General features: G+C 41.6%; 1 protein-coding gene across 3 annotated transcripts; it reads left to right on the top strand.

Moving 5' to 3' along the window:
* Nucleotides 1–9,744: 9,744 nt before the first annotated feature.
* LOC308470504 (autocrine proliferation repressor protein A-like) lies at nucleotides 9,745–23,468 on the top strand. 3 transcript variants are annotated; one of them, XR_013982449.1, is made up of 14 exons: nucleotides 9,745–9,979; nucleotides 10,959–11,133; nucleotides 11,696–11,744; nucleotides 12,975–13,097; nucleotides 14,088–14,186; nucleotides 14,300–14,389; nucleotides 14,833–14,962; nucleotides 15,765–15,885; nucleotides 17,454–17,589; nucleotides 18,398–18,486; nucleotides 19,348–19,432; nucleotides 20,271–20,350; nucleotides 20,702–20,767; nucleotides 22,766–22,779. XR_013982449.1 is itself a non-coding variant. In XM_080993882.1 (13 exons), exons 1-13 carry the CDS (start codon nucleotides 9,790–9,792, stop codon nucleotides 22,883–22,885), a joined length of 1,473 nt encoding a protein of 490 aa, XP_080850008.1. In that variant the 5' UTR covers nucleotides 9,745–9,789; the 3' UTR covers nucleotides 22,886–23,468. The 3 variants fall into 3 exon arrangements, 1 of the variants encoding a protein (XP_080850008.1); XR_013982448.1 differs by having other exon boundaries at nucleotides 20,271–20,767; nucleotides 22,766–22,811; XM_080993882.1 differs by lacking the exon at nucleotides 20,271–20,350 and having other exon boundaries at nucleotides 22,766–23,468.
* Nucleotides 23,469–26,205: the final 2,737 nt, after the last annotated feature.

Raw genomic sequence — 26,205 nt, 5'->3', positions numbered from 1 at the left:
GATGTTTTCCACAGGTGAAGGAGTTGGAAGGAAAATTAGGTCTGAAGGAGGTTCATCTCAGGACTTGTGGTGGAATAGGTCTCCCTTCTCTCAACTAGGCCTGTAAATAAGTTTCTCTTCAAGTTATGTACCATTCCTGTTCAGTTTGCCCAGTAAAGTATGGTTAGTTTCTTTTCTCTCCTGACTCCCTCTGTGTTACTCAAGTTAACTCTACTAACAGCTCATGGGGCCAGAAGCACTGTTATTGTAAACAGTGACTGACTCAGAGAGAAAAAGAAAGTACAATGGTACCTCAGGTTAAGAACTTAATTCATTCTGGAGGTCTGTTCTTAACCTGAAACTGTTCTTAACCTGAAGCACCACTTTAGCTAATGGAGTCTCCCGCTGCTGCTGCGCCGCCGGAGCACGATTTCTGTTCTCATCTTGAAGCAAAGTTCTTAACCCGAGGTACTATTTCTAGGTTATTATTTTTTTTTTAAGATATTTATTAAAAGTTTAATAGTTACAGAAAAAAGAAGAAAGAAACAATAAAAAGTTCACAATACATCAAAAATAAAGAAAAGAAAATAAAACAACAACAACAATACAACAGAACAACAACAAAAAGCAAAAACATTTAAAAAACACATCCAATATCTCTATATCTCTACCTTTCATTTACTTGTGTCATTGACCTCCTCACACCTCCCTTTTTTGTATTCTTGTTCAATTAGCTATTTCAGCAAATCCTTTCCATCTTTCTTAATTTTTGTTCTATAATTTATCTTAACACAATTAACCTTAAATTTCCACTGTAACCCATTAACAATCTATTTTTACTTAATTCTTTATAACATTTCTGCTAAAGCCATATAACTTCATTCCAGCATCCTTCTAACATTCATTAATTTTACAATATTTCTGTAAATAAACTTTAAATTTTTTCCAATCTTCTTCCACCGACTCTTCTCCCTGGTCTCGGATTCTGCCAGTCATTTCCGCCAACTCCATGTAGTCCATCAGCTTCATCTGCCATTCTTCCCTGGTAGGTAGATCTTGTGTCTTCCAGTGCTTTGCGATAAGTATTCTTGCTGCTGTTGTGGCATACATGAAAAAAATTCTATCCTTCTTTGGCACCAATTGGCCCACCATGCCCAGGAGAAAGGCCTCTGGTTTCTTTAGAAAGGTATATTTAAATACCTTTTTCATTTCATTATAGATCATCTCCCAGAATGCCTTAATCTTTGGGCACATCCACCAAAGGTGAAAGAATGTGCCTTCAGTTTCATTACATTTCCAACATTTATTATTGGGCAAATGATAAATTTTTGCAAGCTTGACTGGTGTTATGTACCACCTGTAGATCATTTTCATTAGGTTCTCTTTTAAGGCATTGCATGCCGTAAACTTCATACCAGTGGTCCATAACTGTTCCCAGTCAGCCATCATAATATTATGTCCAACATCTTGTGCCCATTTAATCATAGCGGATTTCACCGTTTCATCTTGAGTATTCCATTTCAACAGCAAGTTATACATTCTTGACAAATTCTTAACTTTAGGTTCTAGCAATTCTGTTTCCAGCTTTGATTTTTCCACCTGAAAACCTAGTTTTTTATCCAAATTATATGCCTCCATTATTTGATAATAATGGAGCCAATCTCGTACTCTGTTTTTTAATTTTTCAAAGCTCTGTAGCTTTAATCTGTCACCCTCTTGTTCTAAAATTTCCCAATACTTCGGCCATTTGGCCTCCATATTGAGTTTTTTCAAAGCCTTTGCTTCCATTGGTGACAGCCATCTTGGGGTTTTATTTTCTAACAAATCCTTATATCTTATCCAGACATTAAACAGTGCTTTTCTTACAATATGGTTTTTAAATGCTTTGTGTGCTTTGACCTTATCATACCACAAATATGCATGCCAACCAAATACATTATTGAAACCTTCCAAATCCAAAACATCCGTGTTTTCAAGAAGCATCCATTCTCTCAGCCAACAAAAAGCGGCTGATTCATAATAAAGTTTTAAGTCTGGCAGGGCAAATCCACCTCTTTCTTTAGCATCAGTTAATATCTTAAATTTTATACGAGGCTTCTTGCCCTGCCAGACAAATCTGGAGATATCTCTCTGCCACTTCTTGAAACAGTCCATTTTGTCCAAAATTTGCAGTGTTTGAAACAAAAATAACATTCTTGGCAATACATTCATTTTTATCACAGCAATTCGGCCTAGCAGCGATAGCTTCAAATTTGACCATATTTCTAAATCTTTTTTCACTTCAGTCCAGCATTTTTCATAATTATCCTTAAATAAATTCACATTCTTAGCAGTCATATTAACCCCTAAATATTTCACTTTCTTAACCAATGTCAGACCTGTCTCCTTCTGGAACTTCTCTATCTCAATCTCATTTAGATTTTTCTCCAAAACTTTAGTTTTCGTCTTATTCAACTTAAAACCTGCTACCTGACCAAATTCTTGAAGCAATTCTAATACTCTTTTCATACTTGATTCTGGCTCCTGTAAAGTCTACTATTTCTAGGTTAGTGGAGTCTGTAACCTGAAGCGTCTGTAACCTGAAGCATATGTAACCCGAGGTACCATTGTAGGCCCAAAGCAGAGGAGGCTTCTGGATGTTAATATGGCAAGCAGCTCAGATCTTAAACAGGGGATTGGCAAAGCTGAACAATGGGAGTTCAAGCAACACGTTCAAGGATGACCTGTGGGAAGCGGCGAATGCAGACAGGCCTGCCGATAACCTTGAAAATGGGGACAAAAAGGAATAGTTGAGCGAACGCGGTGATCACCCTGGTTGTGGAAAATGACCGGCTGATTCACATCAAAGGAAGATACATCTAGAGTATGTGGGATGCCTTAAAGAGACTGCATGAGCGTGCAAATTTAAACAGTAAGCTGTACCTGCTGTGCAGGAAGGAATTGTCCAGGGGTATGGGGGTCACTGGCCCCTTGCTTTTTCAGGAACTCTGTTGTAACATCCTAGAAACCTGACACTGGGTGCTTCCTCACCTAACTGCCCCCTTTCCAGGCTCTGCCTGTCCCCTTGGTGGGTCCCTCTGCTGCCTTTTTTCCACCGCCTGACTAGCTTTTTTTTGTGTGCAATGCAGAGGCTTCTGCTGTTGTTGCAGCAGTTGCCCACCGCAAGCTGTTACTCTCAGGCAGCAGCAGGGCTGGAGCGCACTGTCTGCTATCCACGCTTGTCGAAGTGCACCTGCTGCAGACGGGCCACAAGTGCTTCTGCCGCAGGCAGGACTGTGTGTAAACCACGTGTGCCCTCAGGAAGGAGTGCCAATGCGTCGTGCCCACTCAGGTGACATGGTGCAGGAAACAGGGGCACCAGCACTTGCCTGTTTCTATTTGCCTAAGCAGAGACTTGGCACTGAGCCTGATGGTGGGCAGCGGAAGTGTAGGAGCCTGCGACGCTTACTGCCTGGCGTTCCAGTGCAGGCAAAGATGAATGATGGCAGAGGGAAGGGCACCCAGTGATGTCACAAATGTAGCAGTTTAGAGAGAAGATGGCGTAAGAGAGAAAAGGTGGCAGTGTCCTCTCCAGACATATACACACAACAAAGTCCATGTTTGATTTGGACTGGAGTTTTGCAAAGGCTTTGAATCTCTTTTCAGTTCAGCCGTCAAGAATGACATTTGTGATTATGGTGATTATGTTTCTGAGTATGCCAGGACACATTGCTCCCTGAGCATGTATGGAGTGATGATAGCAAACCCCAGGCATGTCTTTTTCTTATTACATGTTGTGAACATGTCAAAAACCACTTTTGTATTTTATGTGAGTACACTTCTAGATCATCCTGAAGCACAGATATGAGACAGAGCATTTGTTGATGTTGGTACAGCAGACATGAGCAGAGGAAACACTTGTGCAATAGTAACTTAGAATATTACTTGAGAGAGAGAGATAGTAATCGTTTGTTTGGGATATCTGTTACTGACCTGATAGATCTGTGTAGTGGGGACCCACTGACTGCAAGGCTATTTCAATAGCAGAGATGTCCGCAACTACTCCTGATAATGATCTACTGTGTCCAGGATCTACTGGACACTGTTTTTGAATCCAGTTCATTTCAATGGTGTTTGCATTGGAATAATGTTTGAAATCATGAGCAGGGTATCTTGTATGCGAATAGTGACATATAAATTTAAATCATAGCATTAGCAATTCTTAGCACTTTTCCTGTCTCAAGCACAGAGTAACAGGTTTCAGTAAGACTCCCAAATATATGTTTTAAGACTGCATCCTTTCACTGCCATTCATAGTATGGTACAGCTAAGAAATCGAATTCTTAGGGTGTGTAGTTAGTTGGGCTATTAGCCTATCATAACGAAAGGAACAATGCCTATCTGTGTTGTAAATACTGTCATTCAGTTGAACCTATTAGTTTTATTTAGGCTAAATAAATTGGATTTATGGACTTTCCTTCATACATTCAGTTGTGGTGACCTAAGGTAGAAATCACCTTGCAGAAGCCCATTAAAATGAAATAGGAGCACCACTGCCCTCTTTTGTTGCTCTTAATCATTGCAATGGCATTTATGCAGGTGAGCTTCCCAGTACATTTGTGCGAAACACATTTTTACTGCATATTCTTAAAAGATGGTGTGGCTGTGAGAGGGCAGGGCTGCGACTATCATAAAAGGACCCTGCACTTCTGAATTTGGCACTAAGCTACTGCCACTACTCAAACTGCACGGGATGAGACTCCAAAGGGGCAGCAGATGTGGGAGCATGTGAATTTCATGCTGGAATTTGTGGAGCAGCTGAGAAGAACAGGGGAGGAACTGAAAGACAATAATTGAGCAGCCCTATTGCTGCACAGTCTTGCTGAATCATACAGGGCCCTGGGTTGGGCTGCACAAAGGAAGGAAATTGGTGTCATGACCCCTGAATCTATCTGTGACCTGGATACTGAGTCAGAGCCTGCAGGGTGAGCAGATGCTGCACTGGGTCAACTTCAGGGATCAGAGTTGACTGCTGAAGATAGGAAGGCCACTGAGGCTGTTGGACAGGAACCCCAGAGAAACCTCTCACACAATTATTCAGCCGTAGTGCCATCTCTTTTCAAGATCACCATTCAGGTACCTGGGTTCAACAACACATAAGTATTTATCTCAGAAATTCCCACAATCCCAGCCACATTTCCATATGCAGGCTGCAAGGGTACATTGCTATGGAAAGCTGGTGCAACACTCAGCAGGGGTGCTGTGGCCCCAGCTCATGCTGCTGGGATCCTCCCCAAGTTGCTATCCAGAGAATGGCAAAGGCAGTTTATTGTGCTAATCATTCTGATTTTCCCAAAAAACACCTCAAGAAAAAGGAAAAAAAGATGGCTACCTATACTGTTGGATAACCAAAATGATTTCTTCTCTTGAATGAAAAAGCAATTTAAACTGCAAGTATTGTGGCGACTGTACATTAGAAAACACAAAGAACATGGGAGTCTCACCTAAGGCATTTCATGTTCACTTTGGGGCATTGCTCGAAAGCCTTGTCTTTGATAGCTCAAAGGAAATGTCTGTTAGGGCACACTTCCAAGAAACAAAGGGTGGCAACAGCATTATTTGCTTAGGGTAGGAACAAATATTCGGCTGAACAACAGAACAACAGAATCCTGATCAAGAAGAGAAAATTAAGAAAAGTTCCAGGAAACAAGAAACAAAGGCATGCTATGCCTAATAAGCTACTAAATGAACCTACCCTGTTTCAGTCATCATGTTAGATTAAATACAAAAAAACACTGGAAATGTAATTCATTTATAGCAACATTTAACAGGGTGTGCTTACGTTATGGTACATGAAGTTTTGTATTTTTATGCTGACGTGTCTCTTCTTCAGCCAGTGGAACCATGTTTTCAGTACTGTCAAGGACAACATCCAGATCACTTCTGAAATATTTTACTTTGAGGAATACTCACGAAAGAAAAAAATTAAATAATGAAAATAAAATAAACACTTTCTAAGTCAGAGAACAAACAGTATGAATCATTGTGAACAAGTTGCTTGAGGATTTTTGTTTCTCAATTCACATTTGAATGAGCTCTAGATAGAGTGAACACCAGGACTACAATTCACTGTCCCTAAATAGTTTGGGCTCAAGGACAGGCAGTAAAATTTACCACCTATGCCCCCCATACACAAACACATATACAAACAGCCGATTTCGACAGTTCATAATGCCTTGCCTTGAGATTATACACACTGTACCCATGCAAAACAATGTACCTCTCTTACTAACTCTTTTTTAAAAATGATATTTATTAAAAGTTTAACAATTACAGAAAAAAGAAAAAAAAGAAAACAACACAAAATTTAACAAGACATACATTACAATACATAAAAAGGAAACCATAAAAAACAATACAACAATATAACAAAAAAGAACAATAACACTAAAAATCCAATATTCCATATCTTTATCTTTCATTTACTTGTTTCATCGACCTCCTCACACCTCCCTTTTTGTATTCTAGTTCAATTAATTGTTTCAGCAAATTCTTTCCATCTTTCTCAATTTTTGTTCTATAATTTATCTTAACAGTCTGACCTATTTATTAACTTAGCAAATCCTTTCCATCTTTAACTGTATTCTGTCATTAAATTACCTTAATTTATTTTAACCTTATCTTACCATAAAAAGCCTTAAAACTTAAAACTTAATACTTATTTATACATAACTCCTTATATCATTTCTACTAAAGCCATGTAGTTTCATTCCAACATTTTTCCTAACACTCATTAATTTTACACTACCGTATTTTTCGCTCCATTGGACGCACCGGACCATAGGACGCACCGGATCATAGGAGGGGGAGAACAGGGAAAAAGATTTTTTTTCTTGTTCTCCCCCTCCAAAACAAGGTGCGTTCAAGGTACATTCACCAGAGCTTGTGGGGCTGGCGGTGGGGGGAAGCGCTGCTTTCCCCCACAGCCAGCCTCAAAGATCCCTGAAGCCTTTGGAGCGCAGCGCCCCGCTGCCCTGCAGAGGTTTGCGCGCAGCCCTCCCCAAGCTAGAGCAGCGAGACGGAGCGCTCCGTCTCGCTGTTCTGGCTTGGGAACAGCCTTGCTAGCTTCTGCAGGACAGCGGGGTGAAGGCACCCCGCTGCCCTGCAGAGGTTTGCGCGCAGCCCTCCCCAAGCTAGAGCAGCGAGACGGAGCGCTCCGTCTCGCTGTTCTGGCTTGGGAACAGCCTTGCTAGCTTCTGCAGGACAGCGGGGTGAAGGCACCCCGCTGCCCTGCAGAGGTTTGCGCGCAGCCCTCCCCAAGCTAGAGCAGCGAGACGGAGCCCTCCGTCTCGCTGTTCTGGCTTCGGAACAGCCTTGCTAGCTTCTGCCGTCTCGCTGCTCTAGCTTGGGGAGGGCTGCGCGCAAACCTCTGCAGGGCAGCGGGGTGCCTTCACCCCGCTGTCTTGCAGAAGCTAGCAAGGCTGTTCCCAAGCCAGAACAGCGAGACGGAGCGCTCCACAGTGCTCCGTCTTCCTGTTCTGGCTTTGGGCTTAGCGGCGCAGCCTGCATTCGCTCTATAGGACGCACACACATTTCCCCTTAGTTTTTGGAGGGGGAAATGTGCGTCCTATAGAACGAAAAATACGGTAATTCTCAAAATGAATTTTTAAAAACTTTCTTCCAATCTTCATCCAACGTCTCTTCTTCCTGGTCTCGGGTTATGTCAGTCCTTTCTATCCATTCCATCTAGTCCATCAACCTGGTGATCTTCTGTCCGAGGCTCTTAAGTCTTTTCCATGTCCCTTCTGCAGATCTTCTTCTTGTTTATACCTGCACTTTACTTTGTCTTTTGCTGATGTTATTCTTAATTTCCTTCCTTTCTCATTGAGGAGTAGGTCTCGGGGAGACTCCAACCCAACCATGTCTCCATCCCCCCTCGGCAGGTCAGCCCATTCTCCACAGTCAGCACTGTAATCCAAAAAGTATTTGTAGGCATGTTTCAAAGTCCCTCCAAAGTTAAGAACCCCCACAACTCCAGACTCCCCCTGGCCCAAAACCATATCCCAAAAGCCGAGACATCCCTGCATAGGGGGGTCCATCCAACTTCCCATCTCCAAACCAAACAGTACTCCATCTCTCCAAATCTGACTTTCTCCAGATTCAGTCGTCAAAGACAGCAGCTTATGTTCCAACAAGGCCTCGGGTCTCTCCATTTGTGTTACTTGAGGTTCAACAACAACCTCCTCCATTATCTTCTGCACTTGCCCTGTCAAAGCAGATTCCTGGGTTGGTTCCTGAGTGGTTTCTGTATGAGTATTCACTGTTTGTCCAAAATTACTGACTGCAACAGTCATCAAATCCATCTTCTCATGCAGCTGCTCCAACAAAGCACTTGTCTTGCAAAAAGCAAGCACCAAAACTTCTTCTAAGCACATTCTTATCCAAGGTCAAAGTCTGGTCTCACGATCCTTAATCTCCACAGCTGTGGAATTCCCCAGATCGACTCCAGCAACAGTTTAACAAGCTCCCTCTAGAGGAGACAATTTCTATTTGTATCCATCTTTTGAAAGCAGGTCCAGCAAGAAAGAAAAAAAACTTTCGTTTTTCAAATATTTTGTTTCTTTTAAATGCAAAAGGCAACATTGGAATCAATATGTTTCTCTTTTTTAACTATCTGTCAAAAGACGTTTCATTCACAGTCGATGAACTTCCCCAAAACGTCTGTCTCTGACACCCCGTTCCCAGGTTCGAGACGGTGGAAATTTATCTTTCTTTACTCTCTCTCCTGCAGGTTTAAACAATCTAAGATTCGCCCCCTCTTCTCCTGCTTCCAAGAGGGGTTTTGGTAATTTTAACTGAAGGAAATTTAGTCCTTTATATACGACTTTCCAGACTTTAGCTTGCAAAATTTTTGCTTCAGTCTATTTACAAAAGCGGAAGGCGGACTTCCTGTTTAGAACCTTCCCGCTTCGGTGCCAAATTAAAATGTTTTGTAGTCCAATTTTCCGTTCTACTCACGGGTAGTTGTTTAGAGTCCAATTGTCCACAGGAAAAAGTCAGCGCTCTCCGGCAACGGCTGTGCGGCTTCACTCCGTAAAAGTAGCAGTCGATTCAAAACACCGCGCCACTCACCCCACTTCGCTTCGGATCCCCTAAAAAGGGTTTCCCCGCGAGTAGGGGAGGCGCTCTTGGTGTCGGCCGAATCCCACGTTCCCAGGCTTCCTCCACCTGGGATTTTTGAAGGGTCTCCGCCTTCGCCGCGGCGGCAAGACCCGATTTTCACGGAGTGGGTTCCTCTCGGTCAGAGGAACTCCGCCATTGCCGATGGCGCTAACCCGGAAGTCCCCTCTCTTACTAACTCTAAATACCTGAGAGTAAGCCTGCAAGGAAGCCCATTACAAAAGGGCATTTGCTTCTGCATTGCTTCAGGCAGTGGCAGGAATGAAAAAGGGAAGGGGCAGGGTGCTGCTTGCCAACATGTGCCACCTTTTTCTTGCTCCACTTCAATCCAGGCCTGAACCCATCCTTCAGGTATAGCAGAGCACCCAGTGGCTTCAATTTGATGATGTGGCTGGGAGAATGCCTTGTGACTGGACGTCACTGAAGAACAACTGGCACATTTCCATCTGCATAAGAGCTGCCCTGAGCATGTGATTCGGGGCCTTCCATGCTCAGTGACCTTTATAACTACAGGGAAAGCCTATTGTAACATTTATAGAGGGAACTGCTCTGTAGAAAAGCTCTGGTGTGCGCTGTCAACCTACCTGTTGGTTAGTGTGATGTGAAGCAACTGGGACAACTGCCAGCGGGACACAGTCAAGTCACTGGACTATGTATGCTGCTGTCTCCCTTCTCCTATTGACCACTTGCCTGCCCTCAGGATGGATGGTGAAGCAGAAGGCCCTGGATGACTACGTCAAGCAGCATGACCCTCACTACAGCTACACCCTCAAGAACAAGGAGGACAGGCCAGATGTCACCATCTATACCCTCAACATGACCTCCCTGAAGTGGCTGGATGGTGAGAGCAGAAGATGGCAGTTTTCCGCTTGCCCTTTTCATTTGAGTAGGATGAGAAAGAGCGGGAGGGAAGCCTAACGTGATGTGGAGGCTGCTAGATGGATGTGATCTGCTCTGTGGGAAGTAAGGAAACGTGAGGAGCAGCGGCTACAGGCCTAGTCTCCCTGTGGCTGGCTAGAAAAGGGAGCATGGTCACTTCCCCAGCTTCTGGGGAAAACATAGTTCTGAGGCAGAGATCAAGACATAGGTCCAAGCAGGAAATAGAATCTCTTTAAAGTGGTTAATTCGCACAAATTATTAAGGTTGGAATTAGAAAACTTTGTAAGGTCAAGGTCTGATAAAAGCTGTCCAGTCTGAGAATGTAATGAAGAAGAAATGACCCACCATCTACAGAACAACTGCAGGGCAATTGGGAGCTAAGCTTTAATTAATGCAAAGGTTTATGCTGGGTCATTTGACTTTCTTGGGCCAGCAGCATTCTCCTACCAAATTTCTCCATATCCCAGACGCTTCCAAAATCTGCCCACAAGGAATTGTTCACTTCAGAGCCCAATCCAACGTGAAATGTTTTCACATATTGCTGCATCTTGCTTGAGCATGAGGAACAAGATACATGCCCCAACCTCCAGTCATACTGACCCTTTATCGGGGGATTTTCCTGACTGCTTTTATGATGACTCTTTTTTTACTTAGTGCATGGTTCTTTTGGTGCAGATTCCCGTGTGAATCAGTACATTGTTTTTACTGTTATCTGCAGGAGTGGCTCAACATCCCTTTCCATTTCCCTTCCTTCCATGCTCCATTTTTTGAGCTACGATTGATGGGGTTGATGGGATTTGGAATCTAACAACATCCCTGCCCTAATTGATGTCGGGGGGGGGGATGCTGGTGACCTTCCTTTCGCTTCATATGTCCTAACCCTGTGTGTGATTTCTCTACTATTAGATAAATATCAGTTATGTTTCTGTGTATCCATTCAGATTCTGAAGTGGATGCAACAGTTTGGTGGCATGAACTGACCATTGTTGTCCCCCAAAACCCCAAAATGACGAACTTGTGTTTGCTGATGATTGGGAATGGAAGAAATGATGATGTCCCTCAACCCATGGACTTAAGGGTTGATGAAGCCATTATGACAGCAAAATCTGCCGGGTTGTAAGTAGCAGGAAGAATCCCTGAGAAATGATTATGACACCAACTCTGCTTTGTTAACACTGTTAAAGGAATTAGTAGCCCTACTAGAATAGAGAACTGTGAAGCAGATGTTTAATGGTAATCTATTCCAATTCACTGTATTCAAGAAAGTTTCTTTATGCTTATTTATTGGGTTATCTGCCTCTCAGCTCCCCAGTACATACGTACAAATTATGACCAAGATGTTTCTTGAACTCTTTGTCACGCATACTCAGATCAGGCATTCAAATCATTTAAGAAACTGTAATGACCATGATTTACTGTTAATTAAAATGGCAGCAAAAGAACAGGAAATTAATATCAGTTTGCTCTTCTCTGAACTGCTGTAATAGAGTGTGTGTCTTGATTTTAGCAGATTTTATGACTGGCCCCAAAGCCACCCAGAGTTGTTGGCTCTGGATGCTTTGGCATCATTCCCTGTCAATCACAGAGAGTATTTGCTTGCGTTGATGTTATTTTCAAAGAAGCATGAAGCCATTGCAGAACAGATACTAATGACTAATACTTCGCTTTGTCTCTGAAGTTGCACAGCTATTTTGAGGCAGATCCCAAACCAGCCAATTACCTACCACGTAAGTGCTCTTCCCACACTCTCTTTCATACTCTTATGTGTGTCCACAGAATGAATTGATTGGGTGTAGGGATGTTCACATCTGACAGTTTTGATTTCTCTCTGTTTCTCATCCACCCACGCACTCAATCAAATCTAAAGTTCAGTTCTCCACAATTACACACCCACCTATGGAATTCTTTTAGGGGCTTGTGAAGTTTCATCAGTATTTTAGGAAAATTTCTCCTAATAAGCACATTTTGTGTGTGCAATTTCCCCTAATGTACACATTTTTGCAAGCACTTCCCCTAATATTACGCATTTTAGATGTTATTTTTTCCTAATACATCATTTACTTATTATTAGTTTCCTTCCACACACATACCTCTAGGCGATATACAATAAACCAGGTAAAAACAAAAACAACACAATAAGCAGGGGATATATTTTAAACATATGCACACACCAGTCCAAAATAGACACCCATAGCTAAAGACCGATTCATCCAACGGGGAAAAGCTGTTGGAACAAAAATGTCTCCAATAGTTTGTAGAAAGTGCAGATAGTGAGCTGTCCCTGCTCTGTGGAACAGAATTCCTGCTGGGATACAGCACACACCCGCTCTTTGAACCTTTTACAAACAATGGAAGACATTTTTGTTTAGATACACTTTTCCAGCTGGATGAAATAGTCTCTGCAATAGATGGTTTATGTTGAATTGTTCTCAAATTTATCACCAGGCTGTTCTTATTTTGTATGGGTTTTTAAAGCAGCTACATGTTTGTAAATTGCCTTGCTACATGCATTGAAGGATATGCAAAAATAAACAAATATGCAAAAATAAACAAATAGAATAGCACGTGCACATTTGTGTGTGCATTATTTTGCTGGCATACTGCATCGTGAAATCTGCGTGGACAGGTGTGTTTCATTTCACATATTGCTTCAGACAACACAAATGAGGGACATTGACGCTAAAACGCAAGCCGGTTTGAATTTCTCCCCCATCCCTCACTGGTATTGTTTTCCAAAGAAAACATTTGTATTTCACTTTTGATATATTGATCCTCATTCTGTCAAGCAGAATCACTCAACCTGTAACAGAACTGAACAAACACATTGCTATGCTAGAGTAATAGATCATGGCAGTTCTCATTCCACCTGGTATGAGAACTAGGATAGGCCTATCATGTTGTTCTAGGGGACCAGATGGGAGGCCTCAACCAAAAACTTTGATCTGTTTTGCTTCTAGAAAATCCCTATGCAAGAATGCAAGAATGGCATTGAAGATTATGCTGTATTTTGTTCATGGAGGAAGTTCATAATTGACAAGATGGCACAGCCAGATGTGCTGATTCAGTTCCCAATGGTCAAGGTAACTCTGGCTTCTTCCTTCTTTCTGGATTGGTGGACAGACACTGCCAATATTCAGGAACATGTTGCTGCTTGTTCCCAGCAATGCAGCATGGAATCATTCTTCAGAGGAATGGCGGGTGGGGGTGGGAGGGAGGCTAGGAGTGGCGAGAGTCCCCTTGTGCTGCTCAGGTGACTGGGGAACAGCTGAGAGTGGTGAAAAAGGGTGCCGGACTCCAGAATAAAGTTGATCTTTATTCTGAGCCCCCCCCCCCCATTTTTCCTACTCCTTGGCTGAGCCATGGGAAGGTATGCTGTCGACCATGTAAGATTAGGCACTGGTCCAGAAGCAGTTCTGAACAGGAAATAGGAAAAAATGCATGTTTCATGGAGACTATGCATATAGACTAGAGAATCTACATATGCCCAGAAAATGTGCAAAAGGAAGTCAAGATACATACATTTTCAATAGTCTGTTTGGGATTATGCATAATGGTCTGATAATGTTCAAAATTTAGCTGAAGATATGAACATTCTGCAAAGCCTATTAGGGATTATGTATAATTGCCAGTGATATACAAAATTCACTTGAAATATGCACATTTCCCTGGCCTTGCTGGAAATTATGTATGATGATCACAAATTCTGCACAATTCCCTCTCCGTTGAGGGATTATGTGCACATTCTGCTTGAGAGCTGACGAATGAGCACACTGTTGCAACGAACTAAACACAGAATATATCAGAGGGTGAAATTAATTCATTTTGTTTCTAGGAGAAGGATTTGTAAAAAATATCAGTGAGGTGATGAGTGCTAATTCTTACATCAGTACACTGTGTGTACCCTCAGTATTGCCTTTGCAGAATATAGGGCGCCCCTGTTAAAGCTCTGAAGACAAACCACCTTGTGATGGCACTGTGACTATGCCATTCTAACAATAGAGTATCCTCAGAGTCTTTGCAAGTATGTCCTTTGAATTCCAGAGGCTGTAATCCTTTTGTCTTGTGTTCAGGCCACTGTGCGAGCCATGGACACCATAACAGCGTTCTTACAGAAAGAATCTGCTGGAAAGTTGAACATTGCCAAGTTCATGTTGACAGGTGGTTCCAAGGTAGGTACGAAGGTCTGTGCTGCTTTGCTTTCCATGTATGTAACTCATCAGTTGCATTATCCTCCTTGTTTTCTTCTTGTTCCCAACCTCATTCTTTTGTCTCTTTTTGGAAGCGTGGCTGGACTAGCTGGCTTGCGGCAGCTGTGGATGAAAGAGTTGTGTCCTTTGCTCCACTTGTATTTGATCTTTTGAATATCATTAAGGTGAGAATCCAGTTTCTTCACAGTAAAGTAAAGAAGAGTAGAGAACAACGAGACTGTACAAAGGGCAATGCGCTATGTGTGTGTGGTAATTCTCCATTCTACAGGATTTCAAGTACCGTATTTTTTGCTCTATAAGACTCACTTTTTCCCTCCTAAAAAGTAAGGGGAAATGTGTGTGTGTCTTATGGAGCGAATGCAGGCTGCGCAGCTATCCCAGAAGACAGAACAGCAAGAGGGATTGCTGCTTTCACTGCGCAGCAATCCCTCTTGCTGTTCTGGCTTCTGAGATTCAAATATTAATTTTTCCGTCCTCCAAAAACTAGGTGCATCTTGTGGTGTGGTGCGTCTTATAGAGTGAAAAATACAGCACTTAAGCTTTGGCACTTGCTGTATGGAAAGTCTTAATGTACACAGAGAACTCACTTCTGGCTGCTTTGCTTCAGAGCTGGCATCATCAATACCGAGCATACTGTGGCTGGACATTTGCATGGCGGCACATACATGAACTGAAAATTACTCAGAAGCTGGACACTCCGCGGTTCAAGATATTAACTTCGCATGTTGATCCACTTGGTGAGCACTTCTTATGTTCTCAGATTTCTCTGATAAATGATATGGTAGCAGAAGAAAGGATAGTTGTAGAAATAGAAGGAAAGGGCAATTTTGGTGGCGCTACAATGCACGGAACAAGCATGGAAGAGCATGGTGTTATTCAGAGGAATAGAGAATGGCTCGACCAAATGAAGTCTTTCCCACTTTGGTGTAGATCCATTATTTTGTCTGGGGTGGGGCAGGGTAGGTAGAGCAAGTAAGCAATCAAGCTGGTCACTGATTAGACACTTTTGCACGCTATCCTTCAACAGCCTGCCTTGAGTAAGTGTTCACTCCCTTGCTGTCTTCCCCCACTCCAAACTTCCAACTCCTTTTCTTCTTCCTCTCTCATTTCTCCACTCCCCCTTCCTCTGCCTCTCCACATTTCTTCCTCTATCAGCCAATTACCGGCTTTGTTAAGCTACAACAGCCACTTAATTAAGTGGTATACAAATTTTGTTAAATAAAAAAATTTTCTGTTGTGGCATGTCATTAATTTTATATAATCTGCCGACTTCAGATTTTGCTAGACTGATTCTGGAAATCAAATGAATATGAGAACTGCTGCAATTTCAACACCTGTGTCCACTGGACAGAATTCTCCCACGTACTTACATTCTGCCCCCTTTAGGAATTTGTGATCCTTACTCCATTCTACTTATTCTTTATTGCTTCTGTGCAGTCTTGCTATCCTTTTTATGATGACTTATGATAAAACAAAGTGGTAGCAACCTGAGAACCATATGTTGGTCATTTCTAAAACAGTTAATTTTCCCATCCCCAGCATATAACGAACGATACATAAACAAACCCAAGTATCTAATCATAGCAGCAGGAGATGAATTCTTCCCTCTCGATGATTCCCACCATTTCTTCAATGAGCTATCAGGAGCAAAATATTTCCGGTGAGTTCATGCTGCTGCTCTCATTTTTCCTTTTACTATCAAACAGCAGCCCATGTTCCGCAAAACTACAACAAGCTAACTCATTCCGAGCCAAGAAAATCTGGATTCTAATTTGCATCGGTTACGTGCATTTAAATGATAAAACCTTTTCTCGCTTAATTCTGTAATGTGTTACTGTTGTGCAATAATTCTGCATAGTCTAATCAAGGACAATGGTAAGGAGCTGTGCAGAATACCAAAGCTTCACCCTTGATAACAGGAAACTTTAGTAGCTCCTGTGGCTTTTGGGACTTTACCAGGCACACCCCACACACTCCCAAGCATAGGACAGGATTCAGCTAACAAACACAACCAATGGACGCCCACACAAGGACTTCCACTGGCACAACAAGGTTTCCCCCCATTTCTGCACCCCCTTCCAGTTGGCTGGGGGGTTCAGGAGAACTCCTGGAACACAGGAGAGGAGATAAACAAACTTTCTTTTTTGGAGGAAGGGCAGAAGTGACCCAGGTTGTTAGGTAGTCAGTGGATGGTGTTATTAACCCACCTTTGTAATTAGAATGATAAACATGCAACCAGTGAACAAAATGCTAGTTCAGCCATCACTCCAATCAACACTGCAATGTTTCTGATGAGTGTCTGCCACTTATTATTATTATTATTATTCAGTGTGTTTCCATATCCCTCTGTCAATTTGCTTGCCATCTTACTAATTAAGAAGGATTAAAAAAAGAAGAAGCCTGCAAAGCAGTTCTGCCCTCTGATGAGTTGAAACTCGATGACATAAAGGACACCAACCAATGGGTTTTGCGCAAAGGCAGCTTTTGCTGTGTGGTTCAAATTAATCTATTCTTTCAAATTAATACGTTCAAATTAATCTATACTTAAAAATGTTTACAATTGTCTTTACCCTCAGTAATTCCTGGCTTCATTTTTTTGAATCTCTCAAAGAACTCTGAAAGAAAAGCCACCCAGAGTGGGCGGGGTATTATTATTATTATTATTATTATTATTATTATTAGGTTGTTATTATTATTATTATTAGACTTACCCTTGCAAAAGCCATGCTAGTTTTACTTCAATAAGTCTTGCTCTTTTATATGCTAATTCTATTTTTAATAAGGGTTTTCACCTAATTTCACCTATTAACTGGCCTGTTACTTCCTAGATCCCCTCTTGATTGCATTTTAAAAGTTGGTGTTACTTGGGCCCATTTGCATTCCTCAGACATGGAGACAGGTCTTCGGAACCAGTTAAATATTTCTGTTAGAAGAACAGCAATTTCACATTTGAGTTCTTTAAGAACTTTTTGGTGGGTAAAATCTGGTGATTTTCTGTTTTTAATTTGTCAGTAGAGCCTAGAACTTGGCTACAGATCCCTGCTGCAAAATTCATAGAGGGTTTGAATTAGAATATCCCCCCCCCCGCCTGTATATTTTTCTATATATGTATATTCCAAAGAAGAAAAACTCAGAAAGAGTCAAATTTCTGTGATTAGAGGAAATATGTAATTGCTTTGTCTATTGCAAGGGAGCTATTATTTCAAAAACCTCTCTGTTGCCCTGCAGGGCCACCCCAAACAATGATCACTTGATGACACGGGACCCATCGATTAAAATATCGATTGCAATGTCGGTTATAAGCTTTTTTCTTAACACCATTTTGAATCTGAAAATGCCCCAAATTTCCTGGAAGAGAACTGAGGTGAGGAAAACTCATGTTGCAACATAACTAATTCAGTCATGAGACTTGTTTTATTATTTGCTTCAAGCCATGGGTACACATAGCCTTTTAATTGATGAAAATCATGGTTTATCAAGGACACTCTGTTAAACTCAAGCTTACTAGGAAATTATTGGATTATTGGAAACAGGAAGCCTTGGCCAATGTTCCAATAAATGACAGGAACATTATGACATTTGGCCATTTTCTGAGGGCACTTGGTTGGTTTTGAGCTTTACTGGTACATATTAGAATATTATGACATTTCCTTCTGGCCTTTTAATGTTACATTCAGATACAGTAAATATTTAAATAGGCTCTATTAGTATATGTATATGAATGTGCCCCTAGAGGCAAAGCACAAAGAAAGGTTCTTAATTTCAATGAAACTGAAAGGTTCTTAATTTCAATGAAAGCTGTAGGTTGATTTCACACAGACTGTTTCCTGACACATGTTTCTATACTAGCCAGCTAATTAGGTGGCTGCTGTTGAAATGAGATCTTTGGGATCTACGTAGGAAGAACCATTGCACAGTGGTATTTGCTTTGCATGCTGAAGGTCTTTGGTTTGATCCCTGATGTTTCCACATAGGCCTGGGAGAGAAACCTGCTTGTAATCACCCTAGACAGCTGTTGCCAATCAGTGTAGACAAAACTGAGGTAGATGGACCCAATGGTCTGACTCTGTATAAGACAGCTTCCTATAGAAAACTTTCATGTCGCTGATAGAAGAAATGGATGATAGCTTGAGGAACACTTGATATTTCTGTCCTATTTTCTCTTTTTCTAGACAAAAGCTGCGGGCATTATCGAGCTCTACACAGATATGGAGCCTTCAGCAGTTAAATGTTTCTTTTCTAACACTTTGGGCTCTGAAAGGTAGGATTTATTGTGTATGATTTATTAATACAAATATGCAGAGTTCATATAAATATACAAAGAATGGGACAATCTGTTAATCTTAGTTGTCTCTTTCTTAAATTCAGTTCTCCACATTTCTGCTGCAATTTGCAAATTACTGTTTTTTTAAAAAAAATCCTCATGAAAAATTGCCAGCATTTTTGTGTGCTTTTCTCTTAATCTCCACATTTCTGTATGTCGTTTTGTCAAATATACATATTTTTGCTAACAACTCCCCCTAGTGCTTTTTTGTTCTTTATTTTCACTAACCTATGCCTTTATATACACACTTCACCCTAGCATTTCTGTGCACATTACTTGGCTTGAGAGCTGCACTGCAAACTTCAAAGACATGTGAATTTTGAAGGATGTCTGTGTTTTGGTTTCCACTTTATTTTTGAAAGTGTGACAATGGAGGTTCGCTTTTAAATCTCTACAAAGAAGCCATTGGGGTGTTCCCTTCCCTAAAGTGTGCAGTATTTTCTCTCTAGCAAAAAAGAAAAGAAAGCATTCTGATTGCTCTTTGTGAACAGCTCCACAAAACATTATAGTTTTTATACTTTTATATGTTTTCAAACCTACAAACAAGATTCATAAGGGAACTCTGTGGGTGGACTACTGAATATGCTCTAGAACTTTTTGAATCGGGTTGATAATTTTGAAGAACCATCAGAATGGTTGAGTCATCTGAGTAGTAGACAAAGAGTATTTTTGATTTCCTTATACATAACGATCCCTTTTGCTTCAATAAGTGAACTATTGCCTTGGCAGTGGTACTTGTCTCCAAAAAGTAGCTTCCTCAGCACTCACTGTGCCTCCTCCTTCCCTTCTCATTCTCAGGCGAGACTTCAGGCTGTTGATGGGTCCTGGTCCTTCAGGTGTTTCACAACCCATATCTTGGCTTCCCTGCAAGGTTGAGAAAGTGGTAAGAGGATTTGGGATTGGGGGGTTTTCTAAGCTTCGTAACACAGCTGAGTGAATCAAACCCCCACCCCTACGCACACAAGCAGTTCTTCAAAAATAAATTATTTCCTTCAAAGATGGGTTCTGTTGCCGACACATTGAATTAGCCCATTTATTTGCAAAGTTCTTTTTAAAAAATTACACAGATAGTGAGTGTACTCAGTTAGGATAGTGGTGTGGTGTGGTGTGGGTGTGGTGTGGTGTGGTGTGGTGTGGTGTGTGTGACATGTACCGGCTGGTTACCATTTGTGATGGGCTGCACAGGAAAGTCCATTGCTGTTGCTTCCACCTTAAAGGAGCAGAAGCTCATATGTAACAATAAGGCCCACTCTGGAACCTGCTGGGTTTCTTCAGAAGAAAGGGGTATACATTGAATGAATAAGTAATCCAAGAGTCAAACAACCAAATAAAATGGGATTCTTTTGTTATATAAGTTACCAAAAACATCCATAGGATGGTTTCATTTCAAAGCGCAGCAGAGTGTATTTCCATCTATTTCCATCTAATGTTGCCCCAGGAGATGTGAGCTAAAGAGCATTATCTTTATGCTGTAGTTCTAAAATGACCCGTGCTAGAAAGTAAGCCCCACTAATATATTGGGGCTCATGAGTCTATAGCGGGGTGGCGAACCTCTTTCACAATGAGGGCTGCATTTCCTTCTGGGCAAGCTTGTGGAGGCTGCATGCCAGTGATGGGCAGTGTAAAAGGCAAAAGTGAACAGAGCAATCAATGTGAATTCCACAATTGTGCAGTAGCCTAGTTTCTTCACAGACACACTTTTTTGTCTATCCTCCATCCAGGCAAGCAAGAAGTATTATCAGAGTCCAAGGACACATTCCAGCCAGGGGGAAACAGTCTAGGAGGGAGGAAAGCACAGCTGGTGAGGGTTGTGCTTTGGAAGTGTGGGTGTTCTGGAGATTATCCCAAGGGCCAGATAGAGAGGGCTGGAGGGCTGCCCTTGGCCCCTGGGCCTGAGGTTCCCATCCGTGATGTATGCAATGGTTTATGATCACCTGGAAAGAAGTGGGATGTAACCCCAACCCATCTTGCCCCACTTTGAGCACAGTCGCCATAGCTGTTCCACTCTACCCTGTCCTTGGGAGACTCAAACCAGGAACACTCTTCTCCAGATTCACACTAGTGAACATTTTAGAATTCCATAAGCTCAGGGTTTACAAGAGCGCCTGTTACCTGTTCATTTCTCAGTGGCTTCTGTCTGATCCCATTGCAGAAAACGGGTGTTTATAAGGCAGAAGAGGAAAAGCCACAATCGGGATGGAAGGCTTTCTTTATTGAGGTAAATATTCACTCCAGTCTAGTATTTGACTCCCCCACCCCCAGGAGAGAAAACTCTGAGTGCATTGAGTACCAAGACTGATGGAGATTCACCCAAATCAGTCTCCCTGGAAATAACAGGCACTTTTAGGAGGGTCATGTATTGGCATCAGCACTGAGATGCTAAGCCAGAAGAAATCAAGATAGGTTGTTAGACTACGTTTCTCAGATCACACAATTGCTCTGGAGTGTCTACCCTATTCCAGTGTCAAATCTTCATCAACACCTAAAAATAAAGGCTAGAAGGTTTAAGTTTTCCATAAAACTTTCAAATTATGGCTTGAATAAAGCACTCCTAACTCAGAGTGGTTGACAGGTAGGAACTATGAGCTGGAAATTGCTGTTCCATGTTGCAGTCCAGGCATTAATTCATTGGCTGCTGTAATCACGCCATGATATTTCTTAGGGCTCTGTGAAGCAACCCAAGCTGCTTCACTTCTGACTGTCCCCTATTCAGTTTGAATTGCTACAAGAAGGGGGTGGTATTGCACCCCAAATCCAAAGCTGCAGCTTCAGACCTCCCATTGACTTGCATTGGGAAAGCAAGATATTCACAAATTTTGGAATAGTTACATAGGTGCATAACACCTGCTGACATAGAAGGCCCACCTCTCCAAAAATAGGATGAACCCTGCCAAATTTGAGACACATAGATCGTGTGACTTTTCTAATAATAATAATAATCCAGAACAGTCATAACTTATTTGAAAAAGATTTTGAAAACCTATCTCAGAAAACACTATGGCCAGGGGACAACACACAATATGTGTATATGCTTGTGTGCATAGATATATGTATATATAATGTTGGATTGGGAAGGATGGAAAAGAATAGAAAACAAACACGTAGTTTGATTATGAAGGATCTATGACTCATTGAGAGATGATACAAGTGTAAATAAAGTTCAAAACACCATAGCCACATTTGGGAGAGGAAGGAAGTAAAAATGCCTTAGTGGCTATTATAACTGGAGACTAATATTGACAACAAGCTCTATGTGTGTGTGTAGATAGATAGAGAAGGGTGAAAAAAGCAAATAGGTAGAAATGTTGGGTTAAGAGACAAGCTGAATCAAAATACCACAGCAAACTCCTTGTGCCATTCATAGTACTAGCCATAGAGTGTGAGGGGGAAAGGCACTGGGACAAAGATACTAGGATTGTGGGGATGTAGGATAATATTCTACGTCTGGGTTTGAGGCTACGGGGAGCAAACACCAGTTCTACTACTCCCATTGACTCCATCATCGTGTTTCCCTTATTTGAGGACGTTTACATTTTTCCAGTCATTTTGGAGACAGGTTACTTGGCTTAGATCACCTTTGCTTTGTAACTGAATGTCTCCAGAGCAGGGGGATCTTCGGCTCAGATCGCTTTGAGGGCAGAGCTGAGCCTTGGAGGGACCCTACTTTGATCCCGCCTCATCTTGGGATTTGGATGCAGTGGTTGCACAACCCTAGCTGTTAAAACAATTTGGGGGGATATTGCATCATGTGAACTACTTGCTTCTGTTTAATGAGGGAATATTGGCTTTGTAACCAATAATCTAAAAGACTCAAGGCAAAAACTGGTATTACCCAAATTACCAAACACTTAGAGTGGCTGGGGAAACCCAGCCAGATGGACAGGGAATTAATAATAATAATAATAATAATAATAATAATAATAATAATAATAAATAATTTATTAGCTTACCTTTCAGTCTAGCTCACTCACTGTGTCCTTCCAAAAACAATAAAGCAACTATGCCTGAAAGCTCTTCTTTCATGTACTAATTGAAATCCAGTGATAGAAAGCTGTTGTGCTAAATAGGCAGGAAGTATTCTTCCATAAGCTACAATATGCTGTAAGGCACAACAATTATTTTTTAGCTATCCCTGTGCTTTGCACTCCCAATGTAGGCTCCGTTCTATTAGATTTGCAAGGCGAGCTATTGAGCAGAACTGCAATTTCTTTTCCAGGCCACCTTCCCAGGACCTGGGACCATTGATTTTGTGTTAAGTTCTGAGGTTCACATCATTCCAGACACTTTTCCATGTCCAGCCTGCCACGGAAAGGAATGCAAGGGGAAGGTGGTATGACACTCACCAAAGATGCTATAGCTCCTGCTGCTGAAGACATCCATGAGTGTAAACATGAGAGGTGCTCAGAAAACCATGCAGAGGAGTCGGGGTGGGTTGGGCAGAGAAATAATACTGCATAGAGAATGCGCAGGTTCAACTTCAACTAACATGAAATGGGAGAGGGATGTGGGGTTGTGGGGTAGGTAGGTGAAGATGTCAGTCAGGAACAGGAGCCCTAAAGGAGGATTGTGGGAAATGGGTCTGGGATGAAGCATATTGGGCATGAGACAGAGGGAGGGCCTGGTTATATAAAATTATGAACAATTAATGCAGCAAAGGAAAGTGCCTTTGTATTCCTCAGATCTCAGGATCAAAAGAAAGAGAAGCACCATGCTCTATAAGTCTTCACTGAAACTCTGTACAAGTATTTGAGCATTTGATGCACAATTCCTTAACCCGGATTTAAAATAGTTTAGCCTCGTAGACTTTGATGGGATTAAATAGCCTCTAATCCAAGTAATTGATTATAGCTGGATTGTAAATCATGTAAAATGACTGAGTTCAAATTGCACGTGAGTCACAGACGGAAGTGGGTGTCTTCTTTGGCCAGCTATTATCTCTTCGTTTTCTTTTTTCTTTTTTTAAATGATATTTATTGAAATTTTTTTAGAATTACAAAAGATAACAAGGTAGAAAAAGAGAAAGAAAAAACAAAGAAAAAACAAACCACATCAAACAATACAAATTAATAAAAATCAAAATCAAAAAATATCATAACACGGTCAAAAAACAAAAATATACTACAAACATTTAAAAACAAATCCATTATTCTCAAATCCTTAACTGTCATTACCTTCTTTCTTTGACCTCCTCCTCCTCCCTTTTTTTGTATCCTAGTTGTTAACTGTCGCAGCAAATCCTTTCCATATTTCATAATATTCTGTCATTACATTACCTTAATCTATTTTAATCTTATCTTACTATAAAAAACCTTAAAACCTGAAACTTAAATCTTATTTTTACCAACTTCTCATAACCATAATATTCTTACATAATTCTTTAAACATTTTTGCTAAAGCCAAATAATTTCGTTCCAACATTTTTCTAACATTCATCAGTTTTATAAAACAATCCTAATAATAAAAAAGAAATAAAAAAACAATCCAATCTTCATCCAGCATCTCTTCCTCCTGGTCCCGGGTTTTGTCAGTCCTTTTTATCTCATCAATCTAGCGCATTAACCTGGTAATCTTATATCCGAGGCCCTTAAGTCCCTTCCATGTCCCTTCCGCGGCTCTTCTTCATATTTATAACTGTATTTTCCTTTGTCTCCTGCTCCTTTCACTCGTGGGAACACCAGCTTAGCAATGTTTTTGACCCTTCTCGACATATCAGCCCCTTTTCCATAGTCCACACTAAACTCCATGTGATATTTAAGAACATGTTTCAAAGTCTCTCCAAAATTAAGAGCCCCCACAACCCCAAACATCTCACGGCCCATTGCCAGACCTGAAAAGTCCAAACATCCCTGCATAGGGGGGGTCTATCCAACCCCCCATTTCCAAACCAAATCAAACTTTATCTTTCCAAATCTGGCTTTTTCCAAGTTCATTTGTCAAATCCAAAAGCTCATGTTCCTGCTGGGCCACAGCTCCCTCCATCTCTGGCGCCCAAGATTCAGCAACATCCTCTTCCCTCATCTGTTCTGTCAGGGCACACTCCTGATTTAATTCCTGAGTGGGCTCCATATAATTTCCCACTGCCTGTTCAAAATTTTTGATTGCATCAGTCATCAAGTCCGTCTTCTCATGTAGCTGTTCCAGTAGGGCACTTGTTTTACAGAGAGCACACAGCAGAGCTTCTGAATACATTGTCCTGCAAGGTCAGAAGTCTATTCCCACGATCGTAATCTGTAACAACTGCAAGCTCCCCGATTCAGAATTAGTTACAGTTTCACAGGCTCCCTCTAGGGGAAAAACTTCTATTTGTTCTTTTCTTTTAAAGACAAATCTAACAACAAAGTTTCCTTTTTCAGATATTTTGTCAATATTTATTCCTTTAAAATGCGAAGGGGAACAATGGAATCACTATGTTTCTCTTCTTTTAGCTATCTATCAAAAACGTTTGTCTCTGGTCAATGAGCTTCAAAAAAGTCAGTCGTGACACCCCGCTCCAGGATCAAGACGGTGGAAAGTTACTTTACTTTACACTCACTTCTGCAGGTTTAAACAGTTCAGAAAAAATCCCCCCTCTTCTCCTGCTTCCAAAGGGGGTTCAACAATCTTAAATGATGAAAGTTAGTCCTTTACAAGCGATTTTCTGAGCTCTAGTTTGCCATGTCTTTGCTTTAATCTATCTACAAAGAAACGGAAGGCTGACTTCCTGTTTAGACCTTCCCGTTTCAGTGCCAAATTGAAATAAACTTTTAAGTCCAATTTTCCTTTCTGCACGCAAGTCCTTATTTAGAGTCCAATTGTCCGAAATTTAAGTACTCACGGGTGATTGTTTTAGAAGCCAAATTGTCCCAGGAAAAAGGCAGCGCTCTCCGGCAACGGCTGTGCAGCTTCGCTCCACGGAAGAAGCAGTTGACTCTCATCACCGCGCCACTTCCCCCTCTTCGCTCCGGAGCCCGTTAGTGGGTTCCTTTGTGGGTTGGGGGGGCGCTAAAGGTGCCCGCCGAGTCCCATGGTCACAGGCTTCATCCGCCTGTGATTTTTGAAAGGGTCCCCGCTTCGCCGTAGCGGAAAAGACCCGTTTCCTGTGGAGCTGGTCCCTCCAGATCAGAGGGAATCCGCCATTACCGATGGCGCCACCCTGGAAGTTTATCTCTTCGTTTTCAAGTCCCTTCTGCAAAATGGGGGTAACAATAAAGTGACTATATTTTGTGTGGCAGAAGTGAGCCCACCTGCTGTGGCTTTCATGGCCTGATGATTTCTAGCTGTTCATTCCCTGTTAACAAATAAAGGTTGTTTCTGGCATTCTTACCATCTTGCACTGGGTGAGATTTTCTTGTGTTTTGAAGTGAACCGCCACTTGCTCCACTATCCTCCTATAGCTACTGTATGGGAAATGGGTGTCTATTCTTAGGGTGTGTAGCAGGTTGGGTCATAAGCCTATCATAACAAAAGGAGTAATACCTACCATAGTACTATCAGTGTTGTGAATATATGTCATTCAGTTGAACATATTAGGTTTGTTAGTAACGTGGATCTACAGACTGTCCTTCATACAGGCAGTTGTAGTGACTGAAGTACAAACCACCAGGGAGTTCTCTTGTAAAAGCCCATTAAAATGAAATAGGAGCACCACTGCCCTCTGCTGCTGCTCTTAATCATGGC

Source organism: Podarcis pityusensis (assembly GCF_964106645.2).
Source record: "Podarcis pityusensis genome assembly, chromosome: 2".
NCBI lineage: Eukaryota > Metazoa > Chordata > Lepidosauria > Squamata > Lacertidae > Podarcis > Podarcis pityusensis.
This window is presented reverse-complemented; position numbering and strand designations above follow the sequence as displayed.